Source organism: Anopheles coluzzii, chromosome 2, assembly GCF_943734685.1.
Source record: "Anopheles coluzzii chromosome 2, AcolN3, whole genome shotgun sequence".
NCBI classification, from domain to species: Eukaryota; Metazoa; Arthropoda; class Insecta; order Diptera; family Culicidae; genus Anopheles; species Anopheles coluzzii.
Window position 1 is genome coordinate 118,433,793 of NC_064670.1, and position 27,001 is coordinate 118,460,793.

At 45.6% G+C, this 27,001-nt stretch overlaps 3 protein-coding genes across 3 annotated transcripts; 1 reads left to right on the forward strand and 2 right to left on the reverse strand.

The window, feature by feature from the left end:
- Nucleotides 1–871: 871 nt before the first annotated feature.
- Nucleotides 872–10,039, reverse strand: LOC120947426 (protein I'm not dead yet-like). The gene is made up of 9 exons (XM_049607872.1): nt 9,910–10,039; nt 4,007–4,105; nt 3,413–3,926; nt 3,255–3,337; nt 2,932–3,180; nt 2,629–2,835; nt 2,448–2,545; nt 2,095–2,375; nt 872–2,026 (listed from the first exon to the last, which is right to left on the reverse strand). The coding sequence occupies exons 2-9, from the start codon at nt 4,048–4,050 to the stop codon at nt 1,745–1,747; spliced, it is 1,758 nt and encodes a 585-aa protein (XP_049463829.1). The 5' UTR covers nt 4,051–4,105; nt 9,910–10,039; the 3' UTR covers nt 872–1,744.
- A 3,947-nt stretch (nt 10,040–13,986) lies between these two features.
- Nucleotides 13,987–15,294, forward strand: LOC120947427 (neuropeptide SIFamide). The gene is made up of 2 exons (XM_040362752.2): nt 13,987–14,299; nt 14,380–15,294. The coding sequence occupies exons 1-2, from the start codon at nt 14,161–14,163 to the stop codon at nt 14,466–14,468; spliced, it is 228 nt and encodes a 75-aa protein (XP_040218686.2). The 5' UTR covers nt 13,987–14,160; the 3' UTR covers nt 14,469–15,294.
- Nucleotides 15,295–15,432: 138 nt separating this feature from the next.
- LOC120947424 (steroidogenic acute regulatory protein-like) lies at nt 15,433–20,745 on the reverse strand. The gene is made up of 12 exons (XM_040362750.2): nt 20,350–20,745; nt 19,671–20,238; nt 18,784–19,008; nt 18,547–18,704; nt 18,304–18,462; nt 18,142–18,195; nt 17,939–18,071; nt 17,711–17,865; nt 16,651–16,908; nt 15,909–16,573; nt 15,713–15,836; nt 15,433–15,636 (listed from the first exon to the last, which is right to left on the reverse strand). The coding sequence occupies exons 3-12, from the start codon at nt 18,947–18,949 to the stop codon at nt 15,532–15,534; spliced, it is 1,977 nt and encodes a 658-aa protein (XP_040218684.2). The 5' UTR covers nt 18,950–19,008; nt 19,671–20,238; nt 20,350–20,745; the 3' UTR covers nt 15,433–15,531.
- Nucleotides 20,746–27,001: the final 6,256 nt, after the last annotated feature.

The window sequence follows — 27,001 nt, forward strand, 5'->3', positions numbered from 1 at the left end:
GTTGTTGTCCCAAGTAACGACCATTCCAAGAGAGAGTCCATTTTAGAGTCCTGCAGCGAGCTAAGAAGAGAATAACTAGCGTAGTTCTTCCTGAAGGGACATACGCGTTGGGAGAACCGCTCATAGCATGGAGAGCAGACGTTCCCGGGTAGGGTCATAATGAACTGTATTGTGCCCCTTTACTATATAGAAAGACTATTCAAGAATTTTATCTCTCGAAACCTCTTTTATTTCATTTTCATTTTATAAAATCTTATCTATGATATTATGAATTGGTAAAAAATGTCATCAAAACTCATCATAAGTACATAATATGGAACTCGAAAACAATGAATGCAATTTGTGAATATAAATATAAATAATTCATGACAAACAACTTTTCGCACGAATCTTTGAATAATCGATAACAAAAAACTGAAATTGAAGAGTGAATTTCGATGAAAGGCATTCGTGCTAGGGCCAAATATGTATCACAAATACTAAACAGCTCTTGATAGATTGTATGTGTAGATATTTAATGTTGAATCTGTTGGCCTGAGATGAATTCTAAATGAGAAGAATGAAAAATGAGATGACATCTAACAAAAGATAAAAGGAAAAGGTAAAAGGACGTAAAAAACAAATCACATTCCTTGTGCCCAAGACCCTCATATGCAGGAATGCAGGTTGTCGCACATCATAGAGAAGAATTGGGAGAAGGAATCCCAATCAATTAATTTGGTCCTTAATTCCCTGTTTGTTGGCCTTCATTTCAAATTTCTCCCGTATTAGTGAGGTATAATATAGTATACTACTGCCACAGTACTAGAAAGCTAAAAGTCTCTAAAAAACATAAGAAAATCCACACCTTGAAAAGAATCGACAACATAAGTTAACAATAATCGTATATTTATTTATTATCTCTACATTCTACCGCTTCTGTTTCATAGTTTGCATAGTTTGTTTTCGTTTTTTTCCTTTTACTTTGTTCCTATTGGCGAAAAACATAAGAAAAAATAATTCTTTCCCTCTTTCTCTCTTTCTCTCTCTCTTTCTCTCTTCACATTCCAACTAATGTCTTCCTGGTCTGATGGTTTAGTTGTTTAGGATTTGTGAAAAGAACAATAAAAATCTGTTCCCTTCTCAGTCGCCATTACACTAAGTAGCTCATTGTTCTCTCGTTTGCTGCTGCTACTGCTGATGCTGCCCTCTGGCCGGAATTCATCCTACTTTTCACTCACTAATTCACACACATACACTGGAAGACTTCGCTTACAAAATGTTTAACCATCCGGCCTATCAGGGCAGCGCTACTTCAGGATTTTATTCCAGGGGGACTGGTAAGTACACCAAACCCATAGGATCAATTGATTTGCACAAATTCGCTGTCTTGTTGAACTAAACACTTCGGGGTTTGAAAATGCATCACGGAGCTCTGCTGGCGCCTGCATACCAGTGGCAGTTATTCCAATAAATGCATTTCCTCTCGTTTTTCTTGCTTGTTTTTGCTTTTTGCGTGCCCTTTCTTCCAGCTTGAACTCATCTCCTGCTTCCAGTTCAGGTTTTGGCAAACTTTTGGCACATGTTTTGGTACACCGTGTTCTAACGTAAGATGTGTAAAAAAATATATGTATGTATGGATAACGCACGTGTACCAAGCCGCACTTAGAATCCGAAGTACATTACACAATCTGCCGGTATGTGAAAACGAAATAAGAAGGATGCATCTTCAACTCAAATTTAGACTATGTCACTGTGTTCCCCTTTAGTTTAGCGTCGCGTTCGTGATGACGGGCCGTGCCCAGTCGGGGAAGGTCGCCAGCTCGGGGTAAACGACGGCACCCCACGTCGGGAAGCTGGCCCAGATGACGAGCAGCGTGAATATCGACGGTCCGATGCCGGCCACCGCCATATCCTTGATCGCAATGTTGCCGACACCGGCGACGATCGCGTTCGGAGGCGTTCCTACTGGCATGTGGAAGGCAAAGCTGCACGACATAGCCGCCGGGAACATCAGATACAGGGGGTGAATTTCGATCGCAATCGCCTATAAGAAGGGTTTGTAAAGCAATTAGATGTAATGCTTGCATTAGGTATCAATCTTCTCAAACGTACCATTTCGGCGAGCACGGGCAGAATGACGTTACAGATGGCCACATTCGAGGTGAACTCCGTCAGTGTCTGCGCTGTCAGACACACCACGAACAGGAGTAGTAAAGGAGGAAGCGTCTTCAGTCCAGCGAGTGATTGACCGAGCAGGGCGGACATGCCAGATACGCGGCCACCTTCAGCCAGGGCAAAGCCACCGCCGAGCAGGAAGATAAGACTCCACGGTACCTTCTGGTTGATGAACTTCCAGGTGATCAGTCCGGGCGTGGCTTCCGTTGGGAGACGTCCTGGAAGAGAGTATAAGATTAGTATGAATGTTTGATAAATGAAGTCTCTTGAAATTGATGCTCCCTCGCTACCTGGATTGCTGCGGCAGAACTTCAGACAGCGCCAGTTGGCAGGTATCATGAACAGCACTATCACAATGAACATCGCCGGCGTCGCATCCTTGATCTTGCTGTAATGTTCCAACAAACAAAAAAACATTTAAATACAATCTTTTTCTAATGCTTTCTCTTTCCGTATCAGATCTACACTTACACTGTGTTCAGCACGTCAGCCCAACCGGTAATGAATCCTGGCTCGCGGGTAAAGAACAGCACCACGGCAACGATAAACAGAAAAGCGACACTCTTCTCGTGTGACGTCATCGGTCCGAGCTCCTTGTATCGTGTCTCGATGACACGCTTCGCCACCGCCTCACCCTCCGCACCAATGTCAGCTGCCTTCGCTTCGGGACTGTTGGGTCTGTGTTGGGCAATAATGCAAAAAAAGCCAAAAGGTTCCTCTGTCAATCATCCTAATCAGAAACGGACGGGAAGTCACGTGCCAGCCCTGCTCTACCTGAACATTCCCATGTACAGCCACTGCAGGTAAACCCAGGTGAGGAACGTGTACAGCAACATGCCCGGAACGTTGTAGAACATAAACTTCGGGAAATCGATACCGGGTGCAGTTGGGAAGCGACTTTCGTAAATACCCTTGAAGGTAAGGTTCACGCCGGACCCGACGATCGTACCGCAGCCGCCAAGCGTGGACGCGTAGGCAGCGCCGAGGAAGTAGCAGAGGGTCGTCTTTGTTGGCCGCGGGGTGCTGAAAGGCAAAGGTTTGCGTGAATTAGCACGTTTGGAATTGGTGCTGCGAGGAGCGATCGTTTGACAACTTACTCATCGTCCACCTTCTCCTTGCCGAGCATGCCCTCCTCTTCGCCCGTCTTCTTCCTGCGTTCGTACATCTGGCACAGTCCTTGCTGGGATTTGGAAGTTTTTAAAGAATCTCAATTAATTTCAGCTTTTAATCATTTTGGGAGCACCTGGAAACGTACCGATTCTAGCTCCTCCAGCACGGCCTGCATAATTGGACACATCATGGCGACGGCAGCCGTGTTCGAAATCCACATCGACACGAACATCGTTACCACCGTAAGGCCAAAGTTGAGGCGCCGCTGGCTACAACCGATCACCGAGATCACCTTCAGCGCGACACGCTTGTGCAGATTACAGTACTCAACCGCAAGCGCAATGATGATACCACCGATAAACATCAGCATCGTTTCCTTCATGTACATCATACAGGTACGATCGGTTTCCAGTACACCGAGCACCGGGAACAGGACGATCGGTAACATCGACGTAACGGGCAGCGGTAACGCTTCCGTCACCCAGTACAGTGACATCGTCAGCACGACAAACATACACCGGTAGGCGGGCGTGGTGTCGATCAGGAACACGAGCGACGCAATCATTGGCGCAACGATGACTACCATCGAGCGCCAGTACGCACCGATGTACTTCATCGTCCGCCGGCAGCACCCGACACGTGGAGCCGCTACCGCTTCCCTACAAAGAAAAGCAGTAGAAAGTCAAGCATTAATCAATCGTCGATTGAGTTCAATTGGGTGCAGCTTTTGGTTGCTTACATCGCAACCGCCTCTTCCAGATCGCGTTCCTTCTGATCGGCCATCTTGCTGTTCGAGGGCCCACCTTAGCTGACCATATGATTTCACAAGACGGTGGCTCTGTGTTTGGAAGAAATGGGAAGGTAAAGAGTAATGGGGAAAGAGTTATTAATATTAACAACAATCATTAAGTTCTGCGTCCGAAAAACCAGCCCGGAATGCACTTTCTAAATGGTCGGAGGCCCGTTTTGTTCACGATGTACACACACACACACGTCAATTATGGTAGAATCGTAATGACGGCCGTGTACAGGGCCCGCATTGCTGCACGATACCACATCGAAGGGCTTTTCGTTTCGGGGTTCGGGATCGTTTGCTGGCAGGACGTTGCCCTTTTTTTGAAGGGACTTGTTTTTGTTGCTGCGTCTGTTTTCTTTAAAAAGCCGTATCGCAAGAGCGTCCAGGTCGGTGGAAAGGTTATCGGTGCAGGGCAAATTTACATTCTTGCCGCAATTGCCGTGCGCAAGTTGGTAACGAAGGCAACAAAAACTGAGCGTCTTCAAGGTTGGATTGAAGTCGGTTTCCAGAGAACATTTAAATGTACTGTGTAAAAAAATATCTTGTTTTTTGAAGTATTCTACGATGACGTCTTTCTTAATGATGCTGTCGAACGGGAGGAATCTTTGCAGTGGGAGTAGCAACTGTCGACGATCATTGTTTATTACGCCATTTGCAACTGGCAAATGACTCAGCCGGCACAAGTGTTGAGCAGCTACTAGAACAAGTTCTAGCCCAGCATCGCAACGCAATTGACAACCCGAGCCGTACTTCGGTACACCCTGTCACATCTCATCGATCGATCGTGCATGAAGATCGCGGAAGTGTCTGCCATAGTAGTGGAACAACATTCTGGAAACTATTTTGACGTACTCGTTTCAAACGCATGAAGCCGTATCACAACATTTATTCGCCCCGGGACACACATTGGCACACGCTTTGAAGTAGGTCCGGTTGTCGATAAGACCTTTCCGTCTTATCATTCCAACACTACTGTGCGGGGATTTAAAAAGGGCGTAAAGCCACAAGCGCGGGAGCTGCATGAATGCCTTCTCTATTTACTGGCTTTTTTGTGTTAAACCCTCGAGCCACCACATTGGATTCGACACTGAACTTGACCGTAAGCACATCTGTGCATGGGGTCTGAAAAACCAGTTTGGCATCAGTTTGACCAGTTGACAACACCGCAGCTCCAGGCGCGACGCTTGGATTTGCATGGTAATGAAATCCACGCGCCCGCAGTTCCCGCTCAAGAATCCCGTTCGGCACAGGTGGGAGTTGGCAAGATTGCCTTTTTTTCTTCGTTGCTCACAAGCGAAACGGGTTTCCCATGACGCGAAAGCGTTCAAAACTTCAGCAATGTGAACAGAAATCGAAAGTAAAGGCTTCCGGATTCGGGTTTCGTTTGCTTTTAGCGTGGAACAGTCAACACCTGGCACTATGCAGCGTTAACGCGCACGCGAGATAAAACTGTCCTCCGTTTTAAGGGACGTTTGCACGTTCGATACTTTGAAGTTTGACCTATGGGACCAAGGTACAGGCCGCTCTAATCACGGCATTATTTACAAGCTTGTAAGTAAAACGACCGTACGGAATGGGAGTGCGTGCTCCACACGAAAACGTTCCAGTCATTCCGGCCGTTCCCAAGACTGGGCTGATAAGGCTGGAACGCTATCAGCATTTTGCAGAGCGACATGAAAGACCCCCCTCAGCACTACACTGCGTAGTTGGTCCAGGAAGCATACTACTGACTGAAGCTGCGTATTTTGTTAGTGCTGGTATGTTCTGCTCCACATTTCAACACCTTCAAAGTCGCAATGTTTCGTCAGATCTTGGGCATGATGACATAAAGCTCAACGGGGTTCTCTGGAGGCTCGGTTTAGACGGCTTTGTTTGGTTTTGTCTTAACCCCCAGTAAGACTGGATAAAGATTAACAAACACACACACACACATACACACTGATAAAGAAGCGATTACTGTAGCGAACGTGTAAGAGCGGTGCTTAGTTGTGGAATTAGCACACCCCGCGTACTTTCAGCTTGTGTTTGATAAGACAAACCATACGGACAGTAAGCGCTATCTTCAAATCATGGTACAAAAATGCATCTTCTTTTTTGCAATAACTTTGCAAATCAGTGAATCAGTGATAAGTGTTATCTCGTGATTACGCGATGAGATGGACATTGCCCTTTTTTGCTGAGGTAGCGTAGGTGCATCTCTCCCAGGTGTCAAGTGTGGATCACCTGCGTCCAATTTGCGCACAAAATCGCGATCGCGCAACAGACATCTCGTTTTCATCACCAAACCTCAGGGTAGGCGTATTGTTCGAATGTTTAGCGTGTAATATAATACTCTAAAAATATTCATCCTTCTCATGACCATCAGGGCAAGGTCGGGGGGCCCTGCTATGCGCCACATCCCCCTGCACAGACCAAAACAACGGTAACGGAATGAAGCCAACGGGAGAGGTCGGTGTGGCGCTCGAACACTGCAAATTGACGTCAATTTTACTCCATCATCAGGGAGCAAAGCACCATCATCATCTTCTCGTATCTCCTCCCCGTCCTGAAAATCGATCCTCTCATGTTCGCGGCCTCGCATTGCCAATCGCCAAAGGTCACCTGAACGGCTTACGCAATGCAGAATTCGGTTTGGTCGTTTGTCAAAAATTCTTCCCGACCGGTCGGTCGGCCGAACCTGGCACTGAACCGGTAACAACGCGCGACACAAGAGCGCCAGGATACAGGCGTCCTTGTAGCTCGGACTGTCGGACAACTGACATCTGGTACGGCAGGCCGCATTGAAGCACGCCGGCGTCTAATTTTAGGGTTGCCGGTTTCGGTTTGGATCGCGCGCGCACGGAAACTTATCTCACTCTCCCAATCCGTCTGCGCTGCGGACGGATGCGGAAGAGCAACACGCGTCAGCCGCAACTCATTCATTGCGCCATCGAGCTCTGCATGCTGGTGCCGCGCGTCAATAATCACGTGTGGAGATGAACCTCAGCTCTCGGCGTAGGCGTTGCGTCATTGCGCAAACTGGCGCAGTTGGATGAGTAAGTTCTGAGGGGTTTCATTTTCACCGATTTTTGTGCACTAACGCTTCAATATTGACCCGTAGACAAGCTCCGCGCATGGGATCAGTTGGTCGTGACAGTTTTTTTTGTTGTTTTGCAATTACCGGCTCGACGCGACAGCAAACAAAGGCGTTCCTACTGACGACGATGGTGGATAATATTTCGCTTAGTTTGCGGCTTCAGCTTTCCAAACCGACTCCCGAGTCGGTCGGGCCGGATCGCACAAGGTATGCGCATAAATCGAACGTATGGGCTACGTGATCGTGTGCATGTAGCAGAGTTACCGGGTACACTCCAGCCTTTTCGCAACGTCTTTGCGCGTCTGTGACGAATTGGTAATATAAACGAAGCGCAAGAGGAGCACGTGAACATGGAGAGTTTTTTAAATAAACAAAGAACAAACAGTAACGTTTTTCTTCTTGTTTTTTTGGTAAGACGCATTGGTAGAAGAAGGAACTATAAACAACGGAACAAACAGCAGAAGAAGAAAAAAACAACCTTTTTCAAACAGGTTTCTCTGCTGGAGCTGCATGTTTATGTAAAAAGACGCCAAAGAATGATCCAGACAACAAGTTGGTCTCTTGCGTTGGCTCAGGTATTCTGTTTGTGTGTGTGAATGTGAGATAGTTCTTGCTTATCATGCTGCGCTATGTGTTTGAGCAGTTCCACCAACTATGCAATCGGCCCCTTCCAAACCATCGCGATAACAGAACTCGGGCTCCGAAAATCCGTAAGGGAACGCGCCACATGTGCCACCTTTGAATATTTGAACAGATGGGAATGGGACCTTTCTTTTTATTAGGGGCAAAGGCAATTGCATCGATCATACAATATGCGCACTGGAACGTTGTCTTTGATGTCCAGAATTATGGCATTTTTTTCTCTCTGCCTGTGAGTATAATAATTCACACTCAATTCACACTCCCGCCGAAAAGAAGACACTAAACACACAGAACAGAGAATCGGTCTGTCCAATGTCGCGCCTTCAAACAGGATCATCCAAAACCTTCGGCTCGAGTCTCGAGTGGCACCCCACTTAAAGTGTGCTAGCTCGGGTGTCGATAGAAACGGTCAACAAAATCCAGTTTATTTGTGTTAAAATAGCAAAACAATGCTACGTACTGTGCCTGTACCGTGCAGAAGCACACACCCCTCTGTCTATCGCGGTAAACCATCGCACCCCACAACGCATCGTCAATAAACTGTGTCCAGATTTCGACCCCAAAATGCACACCGCCCCACCAGCCTTCGATATAAATCGATCGCGTCTAATTATCGATGGCGCGAAATGTTCGTGACCGGGTCATCATCATCATCGTCATCATCGAAAAGCATACGGGCAGCCTTCTCGCACGGGCAGCGTCGTGCACGCAATAATTGAACCGTGCGGGAGTTACTTCCCGTGCTCTGGTAACGCTTACGTAACGCCGCTGCACACACACACACACAGGCACAGGCACACACACACACTGAAAGGAAATCGGATTTTGCTGATGGCAACTCGCACCAGCAGCAAACAACACTGATGAACTTTTCGCCACCTTGCCCCATGCGGGGTTCAAGAGATCAGTACCGATTCCGCCACGCTATCAAAAAGCTGGTACCAGTGTCCGGCTTTACGCCATGCCACGCTGATAACGAACTGCACTGCCGGGGTGTGTTCGTAGAGTTCGAAGTATTTCGAGAAGGGAACAGCGAAACAGTTCAATTTTGTTGGAACATTTCTGTGTTGATTCGTGGCGGTTGTTGCGGCGGCCCTTTGTTATGCCCCTAGCCTCCAGAACGCTTGTAGGCCAGTGCTGTTACATTGTCCCTTAAGCGTTACATTACGGGTTTAATCGGTTTTAATTGCCTTGCCACTGGCTGGAATGCGGTGCAGTGTGCGTCACATCAACGAACGTTCGTGAGGTTCATGTTTCTCAGAACAAACTCCAACATGATCTTGCTCAAATGATCGTCACAGCTGAGAGTGTTCTTTCGTTGCTGTTCCCACCTCCTTCACCCTCGTTCTGTTCTCGCTCGTTCCAGACACTTCAGGGAACAAGTTTACTTTCTCTCCGTTTTCTCTATTTGTTTCCAGCATCTAGAGAAATGTTCGGTAAACCTCGATAAGTCTCTGTTCTCGAGTCTAGAGCTGCACAGATCTGTCTCTGCGTGAGATCACATGCGGCTTTGAGGAGATCGACAGGGTCGGGCGAAGATATTTTTATCCTGCCTCATGGTGAAGCTATTTTTACCAATTCCTTCTAGTTTCCTCTCCATTCTCATCTCTCTGAGAATACGAGATGCATACACATACACACACAGACACACAAGCACACACTCTATCACAAAACGCCCACCCCATTTCGAATGCTTAATGGATTAGATTCATGCTTCATCTGCATCGCCGAACGAAGATCGTTATGAATTAGCTCGAATGATTTTCTCTCTCTCTTGGCGCACTGTGTAACGAAGCAGAGCACTGTAACGCCTTAGCGACAAATTTCATTTTTCCACATAATACACCGTAATAAACACATACACAGAAAATGGAACACATTGAGGGATGAAAAACCCTCTGCTGCACGTGTGTGCGCCATATGTAAATTCCAACCGTCATCCAGCCAACAAACGAATCCGCTACTCCCAACCAAGAGACATGCACATTTGTCTCCTCAGACCGCATAATAACACAGAGTTCTGCTTCTGCCTTTCCGACACCTCTACATTGCTGCAACGCATTGCACCTTTACACGACACAACCCGCTGCAACGGTGGCAGTTTTGCTTCAAGCATGCACCCCCTTACCGAAGTTTCGCGCCGCTGCACACAGACGCACACACACACTCGCACACAGCACACACACGGACGGACGGACGGGACCGGGCAGAGCGACCGCACCGCCGATGCGTTCAAATCGGAATGAGCCGAGATCGAACTGGCCCGCGTGGTCGTACCATGGGGTGAAGTACCATGGCTTTCGGCTAGGCAAGGAGAGCGAGAGAGAGCGGAGGCTTATGGCACGCGCCCGACAAACGTCCGATAAGGGGGTCGATTCGGGAGAGAGTGTGAGTTGTATATCATTGCCGGCCATAACCGGCTTACCGGATCGAGCAGTGAGAAGAGAGCGAGAGAGAAAGAGAGAGATATAGAGAAAGAGAGACAGAGAGAGAGAGAGAGAGAGAGAAGGAGAGAAATAGGAGTTAAAAAGAAGAATGTATGGAATTTTTGATTTTGTGATGTTGTTTGATGTTCTAATGCATCTCAAACTTCTAATGCTCTTAGCGCAAATTTAAAATTTTATATACTTTTTTATATACTAGCAAACTTTATATTTCGCTTGGTATTTTATACGTTTAGAGAGGTTTGAGTTTTTAAGAGATATTTTCTTCAGTTAGATTTGGTAAAGTTGACTCTTTGTTATCGCTTTGCTACGCGTACATTGTTTTCACATCATTCTTTCGCATCCTATCGTGTCCTAATCTTTATTCAATCTCTCTTTCTCTCTCTATTTCTATATCTATCTATATATCTTTCTCTTTTTCTTGCCATTTTCTCTTAAGTCCCTTCTCACTTTCTCTCTCCATCTCTCTTTTGCTTTATTTCTCTATTTATCTATATCTGATTATCTTTCTCACTTTATCTCATATTTCACTATATCTACCACTTTCTCCCTTATGGTATTTCACTTCCGCTTTCTCCATATTGCTTTTTTCTATCTCTTTCTTTACATTCATATCTTCCCATTTCTCTTGATCTTCATGTTTCTTCTTCTTTCACTTTTTTATGTCTCTCTTTCTTACTCTTTCCCTGTCATTCTCTATCTTTCTCTCAAATTTACTCTTTAGCTCCTTTCTTTTTCCATTGCTCTCGTTTTACTTTTTATTCCCTCTCGCTTTCTCAATCCGCATATCAAACAGCGTTTTGCAAGGAACGTAAGATTCATAGGGTGAACTCTACTCTCATCAACTTGTGAGCTACGAGCGTACTTAGCTCATTTTTAGCGTACGGAGTTACAATGAGCACGCGGAGCTACAGAAGCTCGCAGAGCTATATCGATGATGTGGAGCTCCATGGAGTGATGGGGAGCACCCCACGGGCCTCCTCATAGATGATTACGCACTGTACAATTGATACTAGCATGTACATCTGTTTCAAGGCATTTTACGTGATATAAAAAGTAAAAAGTGAACGATTTATTTTTTATAATAAATAATCGAAATTAAATTAGAATCGAGCAATTGAGAGCATTATTCACTAAAATAAAACTCTTGTTCGCTCTACTTGTGCTGCAATAATCCTTATCCGACGATTACGGTAGCTGGGTAGTCGTGATAGGTTCACTGGAACGCACCCACGGTTCCAATCCGATTCCGACCAGGCTGCGATTCCGATTCCATGGAATCCAGAATCATCCGTAATCATTCGGAACCATCAGAACTATCGGAATGGTCAACATGCGGTAGCAGCTTCGGAATAGTCTGGAACCAGTACCAGCAGTGTTGTCTGTATACCCATCCCTACTGAATAGCCGTTTGGTTGCATTTTTTTAATGGTGCCCGCTCACTATGCTCCAGCAGTGGAACGATGGCTTTCGCGTGTAAGGTGAAAAGTGATGTTGAAAGGCTAAGGCAACTTGTTTGTTTTTTATGTTTTAATGTTATGTTTAATTTTCAATTTAGATAAAGTACTATTTGCAACAACTTTGATATCACATCTATTATTATTTATTTAATGTTCCAATTGGATTAACATTTTGTAATTCTTAAAGTTGTTTGAATATCATGTTTAAAATCGATTTGCAAAAGAATATTAAAAAAGATCCAAAACAATATCTCACCAGAACCAACACCCCCAAAAACCATACAATCATTGCACCATTCACGATTGCGCGGGTATGATGAAAGCGATTGAAAACCGACACGAAATTCAAACACGCTACATCCCGACGCGACAGATGCAATTGCCGGTCTTTTGTGTGAAGCTAATAGTGCCGTTTGTTCTTGTTTAATTTCAGGGTTTCAAGGCTTATTCCAGTTCCCATTTTCCGAGTGTTTTTTCCCTTTTTTAAATATATTTCTTACATGTAGGTATGTAGCTTAATGTTTAGTGTTATAAAATGATGAAATTCGTTCAAGATATTGTAATATTGTGCAATCATCAATGAGTGAATAAAAAATGATGCTTTATGCTGGAAAACTTACCCAAAATAATGCTTGTATCTGCAGAATGGCCTTATCACCGATCGCACACCACCCCCTCTTCCTTCTACCACAAACAGGGGCCGGAAAAGCAACAACCTAAAAACCCACCCCGTCGTTTCCGTGTTTAATAGCCTCACTTCAAATTACCATCCAGGTAGCGCCACACTACGCAACTGTGGAGCCTCTTTCTTCTCCGGGCGAGCAAATTGTCCACACTTAACGACCAATACACTCGACTGTCGGGGTAAAACTGACCCAGCCGCTCTCCCGTGGATCTGCCGCCAGCGGCCTAACGGTACGGAACCCCGGCCCCATACAGTAGCAGAGTAGTGTATGTTCCGCCCTTGTTCCCTTGAAGTTGGTGCACCGCAGCAACCCGTGGCATACCACACCAACCAGAACTGTTGCATGCAGCGCTAATGATAATTCCATACATTTTGATACGTTGCGACGACCTTTCTGGAGTGAGATGGGGGATGGGTGCCTTTTGCTCCCCCGTTCCCGTTGGGGTGGCTGTGGCTTGGGAGGGGATGGGTTTTTATGTGGTTCGTTTATGCGGATCCCCATTCAGCAGGGATGAATAATGGTTACAAACCCACTCACACCCCTTCTTTCTCACACTCTCTCCCCTCACTTCTTTCCTCTGGCTGGATGATGGTTTGATTGATAGAGAACACACACACACACCTCATCAGAGTTCTTTCTGCGCTGGAGTGCGCTTCGGAATGAGGAACTGAACCACCGGCCCAATGCTGACTTGTGGCGTGCTTTCGGTGGCTAGCCATCAAAAATGGAATAGAGAGAAAGAATAATCCACACACACACACCAAAATTGTGGTGTCACAATCGTAAATATTGATTGATTCATTGTGTCAGGTTGGTTCCTTCCTGTAGGCTTTACGTCCCCCCTTTCCCATCTAAAGGACATCATTTGTCTTTCTATTTTTATACTTTCACATTTTCCGGTATAATCTATACAGTCCAAGAAGCGAAATAGAATAGGCTTAGTTAACGGTGTGGGTCAGCCGTGATGGGTTCGGGCAGTGCCGGGGGCCACTACACGGGGTCCACCATTATACTATCCTTTGCGTGACACGCGGATGTCCTAAATTATTAACTTCCCCATTGCTGCTGCTAGCATGAAAATAATTACGAATGTCTTCACGATCGATTTTCGACTCCGATGGTAGGGCTCACGAGAAACATTTGGAACGTTTCGCAGTCTTTATGTCCTTCTCCACCGTTAGGTAGGGAAGAAGCCAGTGGGGGAAAAAATCGAACAACTTTGACCTTTAAAATGTGAAGCGTTTTTTCCTCACTTTCTGCGCTTTCTTACAGGATTACCTAACACAACACATTAAAGCTTGTTGTTTAAAAGGACTTTTACATCTGTTTTCCAAACAACCGAGCTACGAAAAGCACCGTAATAGGATACGTTGTTTAAAAACGGTGTCACACTCACTCACTCACTCACTTAACGGCGCGCGCGACGAGCGCCCGCATATCCGTACGCAACGGGTTGCAAATCCCCTTCGCAGGGACATGATGATGTTCATGTTGGTGTAATTAATTGAATAAATTCTAACCCCTAATTGCATTCGCGCCGCGTACCCGGGCGTTTTGATGGGTTTGCGAATTGTTTTGGGATTTTACATTAACATCGACACATGCTGAGCTGGCTGGCTGGCCGGCAAGACAAATTTCGTATAAAAGATGTTCCGACACCGAACAATGGCATCAGTCATCTGGCATCAGCTTTCCAATCCGGCAACACAGCATCTTACCAGCCACAGTGCAGCATCGTCTTGGTCACATATTTAACTCCAGCAAACCAACCAGCAACCAACAGAATACAATGGCCGCGTTCAAAGTGCTCGGTAGCTTGATTGTCGTCCTGCTGGTCGTTCTCGCCCTGAGCGGTCACGCCGAGGCCGGCTACCGGAAACCACCCTTCAACGGTAGCATCTTCGGCAAGCGCAACGGTAACTCCGTCGGTAAGTGTGTACACAACAGTCGCTACGGTCAATTACATTCTAAAAAGTCGACATCCTTTTCTAATCGAAATGTGTCACAGACTACGAGGGAAATGCGAAGGTCCTGTCCACCATGTGCGAGATTGCGGCCGAAGCCTGCCAGAGCTGGTTTACGCAAGAGCAGAAGTAAAGCAAAGCTCCTACCTTCGCAGAGACAGACCGGACAGAGACCGCCCGCTCAACGATTTGATGTGCTTCTACGACTACTTGCAACATAAGCTACAGCTACAGCGGATTTTGGATTTGAACACACGTGGTTTTGCGTATGAGGACCAAGAACAAGTTTGAAAACACACACAAAAAAAATGATCAAAAACAGTTTGTGCCACGTGTGCAGAGCAGGGCTGCGAGAAGGCCTTGGTTTCATGTAAACGTTCTATTCCGGAATAAAATGTTTTAGTGCTACCTAATCAGTAAAACGTGCTTCAGTAACACTGAGAATTAAGCCATTTTTGTTTTAATTACGCGCTCAAATATAAATCTTTTATTCCATATCACAATAAAATATAACAGCAAAATACCGATCAGAAATGACGTCTGCGGTGGAGATAGGACTGATTCCCCCGCCTTCGGCAACAGAATAGCGTATCCAAAAAGGTTCCATTTCACACAGGTTTTTCGGGTCGGTATGTTTGAGGTGTTGCTAACTAAATGCTGACTTTTGCCTTACGTAGGAGGAAGATTAATTGATTCGTTTCGCTGTTAGAAAATGGTTAGGATTTTCTTACGATTTTTGTGTTTTTTTTAATGCAGCGGTACTCAGTCCGTTTGCGAGTGGATTCAAGTGGAACGGAAAATATACGCTACATGCGGTACAGTAACTAATGCTGATCTTGTTTTCCATGGGCAGTGCTGTATTCGTCATTTCCTTTTCTTTTAATTGACTAAAAATCTCATTCTCCAGCACGGTTGCACGGATGCGACGGCACACAATACACAGGATGACAGCATTCTTTCATACTGCTGCTTGGTAGCGAAAAACGAAATGGACAGCAACTTTCCTAGCACCATTCCAATGAGGAGCCCCGCGCAGGCTGTGGGAGCGAAACGGGAACGAAAATAGATGGATAAAACGTCATAAAAGCTAGCCTAAATTCGAATGACTTTTGAAGTGATGCGGGGTGAAGTGGCGATGCGTGGCGATGCGGACCGAACAGGGTCGACTGCTTCCCTCGACTCGTTCTCTGCACGCTCTATGCGGTGGACTCGGGGCCACCAGGCACTTTTCCTTGCTTGCGCAGTTCGGCGACGTACTTGCGAAGGTAGGTCATGTAGTCTTGCATTAGCGTTGTGTAGGCCTGAGGGGGGGAGGGAAATGGAGAAAATTAGACCGCCTTTTCGTCCTTCTTTGGTATCATCCGGTCTCCTACTTACAGTGTCTAGCACGTAGCGGGGGATGTAGCCCTTCAGATCCAAGCAGAGCAGCCACTCGAAGATGCAGTGATCCTTTTGATTTTCAAGCTCCCGCATCGCCCAACATGACACCTTGTTTTCTCCGCTGCAAAATAGACGCAAAATGATTGCCAATAGTGAAATAAATCCTTCTCCTTGCACAGCGCATCCACCTTACCGAATGTATTTGGTGTTCTGTGGCGCACCGGGATAGTCGATACTGATCGCTGCGCTCACGTAAACGTTGCTACACTTTGCCGTCGATTCTGCTTCCTCGCGTGCCGCGTTCCGCTTCTTTTTCGCACTCCCCTCCACCGGCTTCACCGACGCGGCCTTTCCCTCCTGATCGTCCGTGAGTGCGTCGGAAAACACGTCCTCATTCTCGTCCGAGACGGCACCGCCGCCGCCCGCACCGGTCGCAAAGTCCTGGGCGCCCAAGCTTTTGCTGAGCGTCTTAAATGCAGTCTTATCTTTCTGTTCACTACCATCGGCAGCACCGGCCGTCGGTCCGTCCGTTTTGAGCTCGCCATGCGATTGGCTCATCTGCGGTACGGATTTCGACGCTGGGATGCGCCCCGAAACGTCCCCCTTGCCGATGCTACCGACGGACGATTCTTCCCCGCTCTCGTCGCTTTGCCCTCCGACCGACCCGTTGCCCTCGTACTCTTCCGTCACGGGGGAAAGATTGATCAGCGGGTTCGGCAGGATGTCGACGCCCTCGATGACGCGCCCATCGCGGCACAGATGCCAGCAGCGCAGGTTCACGAAATCGCGACACTTGACCACACCGCCACCACCGCCGATCGTGGCCTGGTAGGAAATGTCCGTGTGACTATCGATTTTCTGAGAAAACAAAAAAAAAAAAGAAAAGAAATCAAACAGGGATCCATATCACTAGGCAGCTTTGTTAAGGCACTTACCCGAATAATCTTCGATTCCAGCAGCGTTGGGTTCCACTTCGGCACGTCCTCAATCTTGTAGAACAGCTCCTGCAGCAGCTTCCGGGCGGGGTAGTGAATCTTCGCGGTCAGCTTGTAAATCTTGCCAATCTTTTCCTGCTGGCAGCTTTGTATGGTGTCCCCCTTGGCGGTTACCTTCTCGATCTTCCACCCGTCGGATTCGAGCAGCATGTACGCCTTCCGCACACACTCCGTGCCCATCTTCTTGAACTCGTCGTCCTGCATAGCGTGTGAGACAGCCAAAGGACACAAACAAAAATCAATCACTTCACTGTACACGTTCTGAACATCTCCTGCGACATCCGAACAGCCCAAACCCTCCGATCGAACTGATCTCCATCAATCTACATCGAACAGCCGCCAGGTCGGATTTTATATACGCATAAGGGGGGGGGAACAAACTAAATTTGAATAAAATATGCCGATCCCGATTTCTAGAACTTCTCCCATCCCACTCGATCGGGCGAACTGTCGACCACTCCTGAATCTGAATTGTCGATTGCGCTCGTTGACCTGGAGCCCAAAATCTTTTCAATGTCAACCGTGTGGCGTCACGACTCGGGATTGCGTAAATCGCTGCTTTACATTGCATTACAATAATATATGTTACCTCCACCAGCGTGCGCAGGGTACCGAGAAAGTTACAAACGACCGCATTTTCGACCACGATCGAAGCCGATCGGTCCACAACATCACACCCGTTGGCGTGTTGCTTTCGCCTTTGGAAAAGATTGGCCAGGAAATGTTTCATCCTTTTTTTTAGCGATGCGAACCTATTCGTACGGGCTTGCTTTACGAACTGAACGGTTGATCCAGACGGGAAGTACTACTTTGAGATTCCCCAAGCCCCAAGCGTACAATCTTGCCTTGAGAAGCGATTGAACGATGAATGGGAATCTTTCGCTCTTGTTCTGCACACGATGCTAATTGAATCATGGTAATTAAAAACCACGCCAATACATCGTTTGATCTTTGCCCGTATGGCTCTACCACAACCACCATTCCTTCCCCATCGTCGTACCTGTTCGTCTTCATCGTCGTCGTCGTCGCTGTTGTGAATGGAGTCGAACGGTGAGTAGAAGTTGCCTATGCTTTCCGTCCTGCCCGCCTGCATTGCGCTTAGGAATGGATCCAGCAACGGGGTGCGTGCATCCATCGAACCGGGATTGGTGATTGCTGGGAATGTTTTAATAGTGTATTAATATTTTTTTCCCCTCAAAACCCCATCTAGCAAAACTTGTATACCCACCAACGAAATAGTTTCGCGCATATCGCTCCTGCGGTATCACGCGACAGTCTAAAAACCATGCTTCGCCCCACGCTAGCACAAACGAAACCACTATCAAAAGCACCTCGAACACCGGCTGTGGTGTAGCAGTCCACTGGAATGTAATGAAAGGTTAATAATGTGTCCTTTTGGTCTTCAAAGACAGCTAAATACGCTCTACTTACATCGTAAAGAAATACTTTGCTAATAAGAAATGCACAGGAACTAGTTGTAGATAACTGGAAGGAAAAGATTTGCAAAAAAATACAAAACGGACGTTAATGTTAATATTTCGCTAGTGATCCCACCGTCCGGCATTGGGAGCGCTAATCGCAATCCACACTTACCGCTATCACTAGCCAGTGGCTGATGCTCAGCAGCCCATAAAACAGTATGAGAAAGATAAACCTAATGAGGGCAGCAATTACAACATCAAACAGCGATGTGTAGACCGTATAGTGCAGGACCTGAGTTTGAAGTGCATGGATCACGTTGTCGCCGGTAATCTAAAGCGGTAAAGCAAAGCATTTCACTAGTGAGAACGTTTCCCCCTTTCACCGTGAAGCTCATGGCTCGCAAAGCAAACGCACCACCACGCAGATGATCCACAGCAGCGAGATGAACACGACATCGAAGGTGACGAACAGGCAGAAGAACCTGCGGACGACCGACATGCGGCCCTGCTCCATGTACCCGGCAATGAAGTCTTCGCTCAGCAGATTCACCGTGTGCGATTGCGATCGTGTCACTGCGGTGAAAGAAGCGAAACATTACAACACATTAAGCGATGTAAGGGCAAGTAAGTTTGTGCAAGCGTTCCTACTCACTGGCGAGCGCATTCATCGGTGGCCCACTGCCGTACCCCCGGGGTCCGTGCATCATAAAAGGGTGATGGACGACCGGCGTGTGTGCTGACTGCTGCAGCTGCTGCTGCTGTTGCTGGATGGTGTAGAACGAGTGTACGGCCGTTCGAATCTCATCCTCCTCTGCCATTATACTGCGGGAAGCATGTGGGAATGCTTCGCAACGGCTACTGCCACATTAAGGGTGAGCTGGAATGGATTAACACGATTATTGGAATTTGATAGTAAATATGCGTTGTTAAGTTGATTGTACAGAACATGAGTAATGATGTTGAAACATTGTTCTTTTACCGAATTCGACCACACTACCAACTGAACCTTACATTACAAAATAAGATAATAAACGACAACAATGTGGAGATTGAATGGACAGTGCGACAAAACTCAACACAAATGTTCAATGTTGCGGCAACAGTGCGACAACATGAACAACGATTTTTAGCATAAACGAGCAAACCCTCCCGTGCTGATAATACCTTTGTTTACAAGCCGTACAAGACTAGACACACTTCCTATTGCCTGCTGCTCTGCGCGCCTTGATGACCGCACCCATACAACCCAGCCAAAGAGCTAGCAAGTGTTTCAATTGCGCTTCGAAGGTGATAAGGTGCAGGGGTATTTACAAATGGGAACCAATAAACGCACACACACACACATACTACAGTCTAACACATATGCTAACCGCCACATTTACACACAGAAACATACCGACCAAGAGGGAACAAAACGGAACAAACAAAAAGGCCAAGAACAACAAACGACACGACGCATCCGATGACTCATGGAATGCATGTAACGGAGGGGTGCATTATCACACAGCGGTGGTGTTGGTGTAAGCATTATCCATTTACCATTGTAAAAAAACCAGTGGGAAGAAGATGCTGCTGCACACGCGGGTGTGTACCAATTTTCCGCTAAATCTTCCGCAGCGACCTAATCGCGTCCACTGATCCGCAGCGAGATGATTTCCGGGTGCTCGCGCAGCTTGTTTCGTTGGCACACTCTTTGTGCCGGGGGCACCGAGATAAGATACGGCACAAATGACCTTAGCGTGGTGCGTCTCGTCGATGTTGTCCCGCGAGTACGTCGAACCTTGACGGTTTGGGCTGAAAAACAGCTGATGTTTGAACGACGGGTTCTTCGGTGGAAAGGGTGATTTTGCCACCGCCGCTACCACACCCGGCCGGCCAAGATTAGACAAAGAGAACGCGGGAAGCGAAGCTAAACAGGATGAAGAGCAGCAGCAGCAGAAAGGACAGAAGGCACTTGAACACTTGCGTGCAGATGACTTTCATTTTTTTGTTGTGTCGAGGGAAAATTCGCGTTTCGCGCGCGCCTTTCGCCTGGGATGACGTAGGTAGTTCGGTTGCGGTTGCTAAATTTCTCTCGCTCGTGTCGATTCCGTTCGACTCAGGCAGGCTAAGGATTGGTGGGTGGTGGACGGAGTGAGGAATGTAAGGAAAGGAAAGGTCAATTAGTAATGATGCCGTTGATTGTTATTTGCACTCAAACACGCGCACGCACACTCACACTGACGCGGGTCGTGGTTTGTGTTCAAATCAATTGCACCAACCCGTATTGTTTCGCTCACCCGCGGCCAAACACAAACGCATCAGATTTTGTGTAGTTTTGCGTATTTCGATGATGTTGTGGTTTTGCTCCGTAGCCACCGTGTACGTCTCAGCCCCCTACCCCTTGTGGGACACTGCACGTCTCGCTCAATTGTACCGTAGAAGAAGGAAGTGCACGGCAGTGTATTCGCTTTTACTGCGCAAACCCTGGTGCAGGTGGGTGTTTAGTTGTAGAACTTTCCGTTCCTATTGCTTATCACGATCACTTTCTATTGTGCAATTGGCAAAAACGCAGTTTTTAGTTGGGAAAAAACACACACGCAAATTGCACAGGGGGATAATTGTAAACAAATCACGATTCTGCTGGCTACTGTCAAATTTGACAACGACGGCTTCGGAGCCAGTGTGGCCAGATTTTGTGGGCGGTTTTCGGTAGGAGCGTCAAAATGTTATCAGTAGTTTTCAGAATGCAATTTTATCGTATCTGCTGTCAGCAGCTATTTCGATTGATATTGCGATTACAGCAATTATCCGCAGTACGCGATACTCGATATACGCGAATTCGCAGTACGCGATTCCTCTAAATTTGACAGCTCCGTGTGTTTTTTGCAAATATTTTAATTTTTTGAAATATTTTATGCTCTTTTTGAATTTCCTTAATGTTCTTTTTGCATTTTGCATTAAATTTGTGCAAAAGATACCTATTTTATAACAAAAAACTTGAATGCAAAACTCTGTGGCGATATTTTTCAACCCTCGAACTGGTAGTGTAAACTATTTTTCCATAGGAATCCGCTATACGCGAAAACTCGAGATACGCTATTGCGCTTGGTCCCGTACGATAGCGTATATCGGATAATGACTGTATTTTCATCAATTGGTAAGTTGAACATAGCAATAACGATAAAAAAAACATACGTTTGAGCTTGTTCCTACTAAACTGGTATACATAGCTAGAATTTTGTTTTATTCAGCTGATTGAAAAAAAATCGCACGTCTTATATTATACGTCGATAAATAAATGAAAGGATAAATGAAAAATCGGCAATTTTAGCGTGGTCATCTGTGAATCGGTAGGCATATCAAAAATCGGTAGGAATACAGATATCAGATCTGGGCACTCTGTATGAAGCAAAAGGTGTTTGTGTAGATTTTTCACTAGGTTTTAAGCTCGAGCAGTTTTAAATTGATGTTTCGGGTAGATCGTTATTTTCTCTTCCTAATTTTAAGGTTGCTCATGTGGGTCTTCGTAAATTAGTGAAAATGATTGGTGGAAGCGTTTATCTGTTCATTCGGAAAGGTTTTTAAGGTTGGTGGTTGCTCTAGAAAATTAAAAAAGTGGTAGAATTTTTTTTTCACTAATAAGATCATTAAGTTATAAGCTTGTCATGCGGTAGGTATTTTAATATTTGTCCAAAAAATATTAATTTCAACCTTTGAAGCACTTTTGTTTAACTCAATAATTATTTCACTCGTTTAAATTGTGAAATAAAATCGTTAAAAATACAACAACAACAACAAACAATACAGGATTTCCCAAAATATTTACCAGTTGCATACTTTCAGGCGTATTATTCTCTTGACGCTGGAGAGCAAAAGCGAATTTGAAAACAAAATAACCGTTAAGCAAACAGTAATTTATAAGAAATTATTTTGTCTTATTGTTTGCTCAAATACACACTTATAGTTGATAGTTTATTGTCTCGAAACAATACCATCAATAGTCCTAATGTAATGGGCAAGAATCATTCCTGTAATGATCAATAAACAACGCATCAAAACGATCCACTTGTAATCGCCCCGCTTCCCGCTTAATGGTGTGTAAATGTGGGAACGTGCATCTTTGCCTCAGCCCGCAGGACATTTCTCCGTCCAGCGTCTGTCAGCCACAATCGGGTGTGCCACAATCATAGCCCGTGCCTTCAAACCCAGCCCAGCCAAAAGATCCCCGAATTGTACGTACGCTGCGAGTGTTTGTCTGTGTGTGTGTGTGTGTGATTAAACGCAACAGGGTGCAATTAGTTCTGCCGTTTAAAAGCATGCTACCGGTATTTGACACGGTGCGTCGGCTGCATCGGCTCCCACCAGCATGTGCACACAGGCGGGACACGAACAACATGTACTGAATAATCACACGATCGTACACCGTTCGCGTCGCGATCACTTTACCAGCAAAACGCCACAAAATCCGGCACCGCACCCGTACCCACTGGTTGCACTGGAGAGGCCATCTCTACCGAAATTAAAGCATAAAGCCTCGCGGGCAAAACGCACCGTTTTGATACGATCTGCTTCTGGTTTCTGGGTGCGCTCCAATGTTTGCAAATGCTAACTTCCGAACATCGGCTGACAAGATATCATCTCCAACATCGGCCATGTCTCGGCGTCGGCATGCGCTGCCGACCGGGGACCCCCGAATGTGAATGTGAAACGTCCAACAAAAAAAAGGTCGATTAAAACCGAAATATAAAAGGTACACACACAGAAACACGTACTGTCTATATTCACAGAAGTCATTGCAATCGCAAAAAATGAATTCAAACAAGGGTAGCAATGCCGGAGGGAACAGCAACCGCCAACTCCGGGAGAGTCTTTCAAGACACGGACGGACTAAGCACAACGCAATCGTCTGCTTCTCACCTCAACACCCATTCGGGCCGGTAAAATAAAGCTACAAGCTCCCCAACCAGCAAACAGCAGAAGCTGCCGGCCAAAGACGAGCTGGATTGATTTGAAATGCTAATTTTTGCTCCTTTTTAGCCTCCCAATTCGTAGCGGTAGAAACAAAACTCCTCCAAAACAAGAAAACCCTCTCTTTTCGAACATGGAGCCAAGTTGCGATAACACTCCTCCCCCTGAGGGCACACCGGATTGTGATCGCGGTCCGCACCGGGGTGAATACAGATCTTCCGTGCCACGGGGAAAACATGAGGCGTTCCCGGTTCGTCGAGTTTTGGGCCTGTGTTTCGGTTGCATGTTGCTACCTTTTTTACGGGTGTATCTTCGGGAGTTTTAAAGGCTCGCTTACGCTTGGGGAAGAACTTTCGCCTTTCGCCATGTTGGCGTCGCCCAATCCCTCGCACAGCCCCCCAAAACCGGACGACCGAAACCATGGACGATTGTCCCGAACGCTTGTTTCTTTTATTTCTCGTGATCTGTCCAAGGTCTCCCTTGCGCGGTTCCAGTGGCACCGCTCGTTTGCGGGAAGGACACATCGCCTCCGGGGGGCGTTTCGTCTTTCATTCTTTTTTTCTTGTGTGTTGTTTCTCTGAAAGGGTTTGACGGAATTTAGGGGCGCATCTCTTGTATCCATGGCAGGGGAGGGGGGTCATGTATCACTAGCAACCGTACGGCGGCGGACAGGCCAAAAAGGACACGGGACAAAGTCAATCCTACACACAAAACTACTGAACGCGCGTTGTGTACGGAAAAGCGGCAAGGATATATTATTAATGAAGATTAATGACTGGCTAGTCATCATCGGCATGATCATTCGCTGGTGCAAGGGTTGATAATTTAATAACGCCAGTAGGCAAAAATCGAACCCCGAAAGACGAGCGCTCCAGGAAGCTGATCGGTGATGCTCCAGTTTTTGCTGTTATTATGAGGATGTCTAACGGGAGTTAAGATGAATCTGATTCTGGCAGAACCGAGCAACATGGAGTGGAGCGGTTGGCGTTGTTTGTTAAAATGTCAATGGGTAATGAAATTCCTGTTGTGTTTTACTTTCAAGCACAACGGGGAGCAACGATCGGCCTTGCTGGTACGTCGTCTGGAGCGAGAGAGAGAGAAAGTGATTAATGAAGACATCGCTTAATGGCGATAATTCAATGCAAGACGAGGGATGGCATAGCGGCGGAATGAATTTATAGTAAGGTTATTAACAATGAATATAAAAAAGCTGGAAAGAGAGGACGGATTGTCAATCAAGTTGATAGTTCCTCCGAAAAAAAGGTTTTCATTATTGGTCAGTAGGTCAAGGTATAGTATACAATTTGAAATTTATAATAATGATACTATCCTATCCTATTCTATTGTTAGGTTTTGAGGATTCAGATGAACTGTGAGTGTTTGTGATAAGAACGTTGCAAGATAACTGAGGAAAAATGTTAGAACCCGAATCTAGTCCCCTCCAATCTAATGGAGGAATATCTGCGAAGAAGGACGTGTCGAATTCTACATCACTCAGGTCTTCCAACAACTCTCACACAGGACTTACACATCTCATCGGCGGAAAAGTGCTCATGCCAGAATTCCCCCGGTGGTCCATTCGTCATCCGAGAGCGATACTTCACATTCAGTCCTCTCCTCGCATCGTCACAGTTCGCGATCGCTATATACCACCAACGCTCCCGAGAGCTGGTGAAGCTTCCAAAATTACTGCAGCTCACGATGAGTCGCGTTTCAAACTTTCCGGTCGCATGCAGCCCGTCTCAGCCGTGTCCTGGTCCTGTTGTGATTGCTCTCCAACAGATGACTCCTCCTAGGGGAACACTTACTCCACAAGAAGTCGATAGTCGGTACTGTTCTCCAGCAGGTTCACTTCGCCATTGCACATTGGGCAAACGCCTGTATAAAAATCGAAAAACCAACTTCATCGCAGGTTAACACCATAATCATTTTCTTAAAATAGATACTTAAACTTAGTTGAAACCAAAATATTTCACGTTTTTATCTTAAACTTACTGAGATATAGGCCATCAAAGTGTAAACTTTGTGTTTTTTGTCCCAAATTTGAGCAATTTTTCGACCGAACATATTTTAGTATATGATGGTTAGATTTTGATAATTAATGTGTCATTGGAAAGGTTTTTTGTGATACTTTGATGTAATGTCTGAATATTTTGCAAAAACTTGTTGTTAAAGTTTATTAATGATTGAAAACCAAACATCACTGCCGAATTTTTGGATATTTTCATTTTGGAGAGTGATTTTTTTTATGATTCGACTCGATTTCACTCGTGTGTCGTATATCATAGGAAAGATCAACATTTTTCCTACGTTTTGACGTCGAAATTAGCTGCGACCATCTGCGACCCCGAAAATTATTAAACTTTTTCTTGAAAAAAGAGCGAGCGATTTTGACGTGTTGTTGTATGAGCCATTAACCACCAGTATCCAACTATCTGTCATAAACGGGCATTTGAAACAAACAGGCAAAAAACAAAACTGAAGAGAGGAAAAACAGTTTAAAAAAGGTCGTAAGATAGGAATCAGTTCTTTTCCAAACAAACCATTAAAAAACACAACTTTTTTAGTGCGTAATACTTTAAAAATTCATGTTCAGTCAGAAACTTATTGCACCTTCGTTTTAATTCCTAACACTTACTGTTGAATCTGTTAACTGATACGCAAGAATGCAATGTTGTGAGCGATAATTATTAAGTTTTATTCGCTGTCTTGACGATTTTAGTGTAGGACTACCCTGTATAGTAAGAACAATTGTATTAAATGAAGAAAAACTGCAATAGCACAAGGAATTGATTTTCATCCCGGCGTTTGTATGGCCGTTGCCCACTGTGCATTGGTGTCACCATGAAGCCCACGATGGAGTTGGCGGACGTGTGCCGTACCTCGTACGGTGACTCCTGCGTTCCATTGCCGGTGGTGGTCTTCTCGAACGCAAATTCCGGCTCCGCTGTGGTTGTTGTTTTGAGAAACTGATCAAAGTACTCTACCTCATCGTCCGGTGGCTTCAGATCACTTGGAGGTCTGTAGATCGCTGGAGTTCCACGGGAGGACCCCAACCTAATTGAATTTTTTTTATCTAAACTTCTATAATGCCCTTACAGAATCCTTACCAAAACCCGATTAACGATTGTATGCTTGAAGGCCATGCATGTACGAAATGAGGTCGTTATGCTAAAAAAGAACATATTATCAGCTGCAATTATAATAACAATCCTACAGTTAACACTACCATACACACATCGAATTACTAATAGGGTATTTTTAATAATTCCATAATGCATTCTTGAATCTCGGACTAGAAAACCGATCATCAGATGTGTGTTATTAGCGAAAAAAGTGATCTTTTCGACATGTTGGATCAAATTATGTCTTGTAATAGCCTACACCTTTAACATCTTCCTTTGGTGTTGATGTTCTTGAACTACTCCATGTCGGGAATTAGAACAGCATCCTTTCCAACGTATCGATCAGCCCGCTGCTAGCGGACTCTGTTCATTTAATTTAGATCACTCAAAAAACAACACAAAATCAGTCGTATGCCAACACCATTCCGTCATGGTTTGGCTTGTTTCCATAATCAAAATTAGGTTCCGCTTAAAAATGGAAATGAATAACAATATGGCTAGCGGTACTGGAAGCGCTCCGCTCGCAAACGACGCCATACTACTCAGGCCCATTGTAATTGCATTGAGCCTAAATTAGCATATAATGATCCTTATTATACGTAAACATATGTTTTGATTTCATCAATCGAGCAAATGCTTACACACAGCCTCCAAATCTTTCTTTCGTTTGTTTTGTGTACTCTTCTTAGAGTCACGGTTTGACGTTTGCAGAATCGTACAACTGGAGCAGTTACAAGCATCTGGATGCTGAAGATGCAGAACCAGCGTTGACCAGCTATTATTATTCTTATTAAA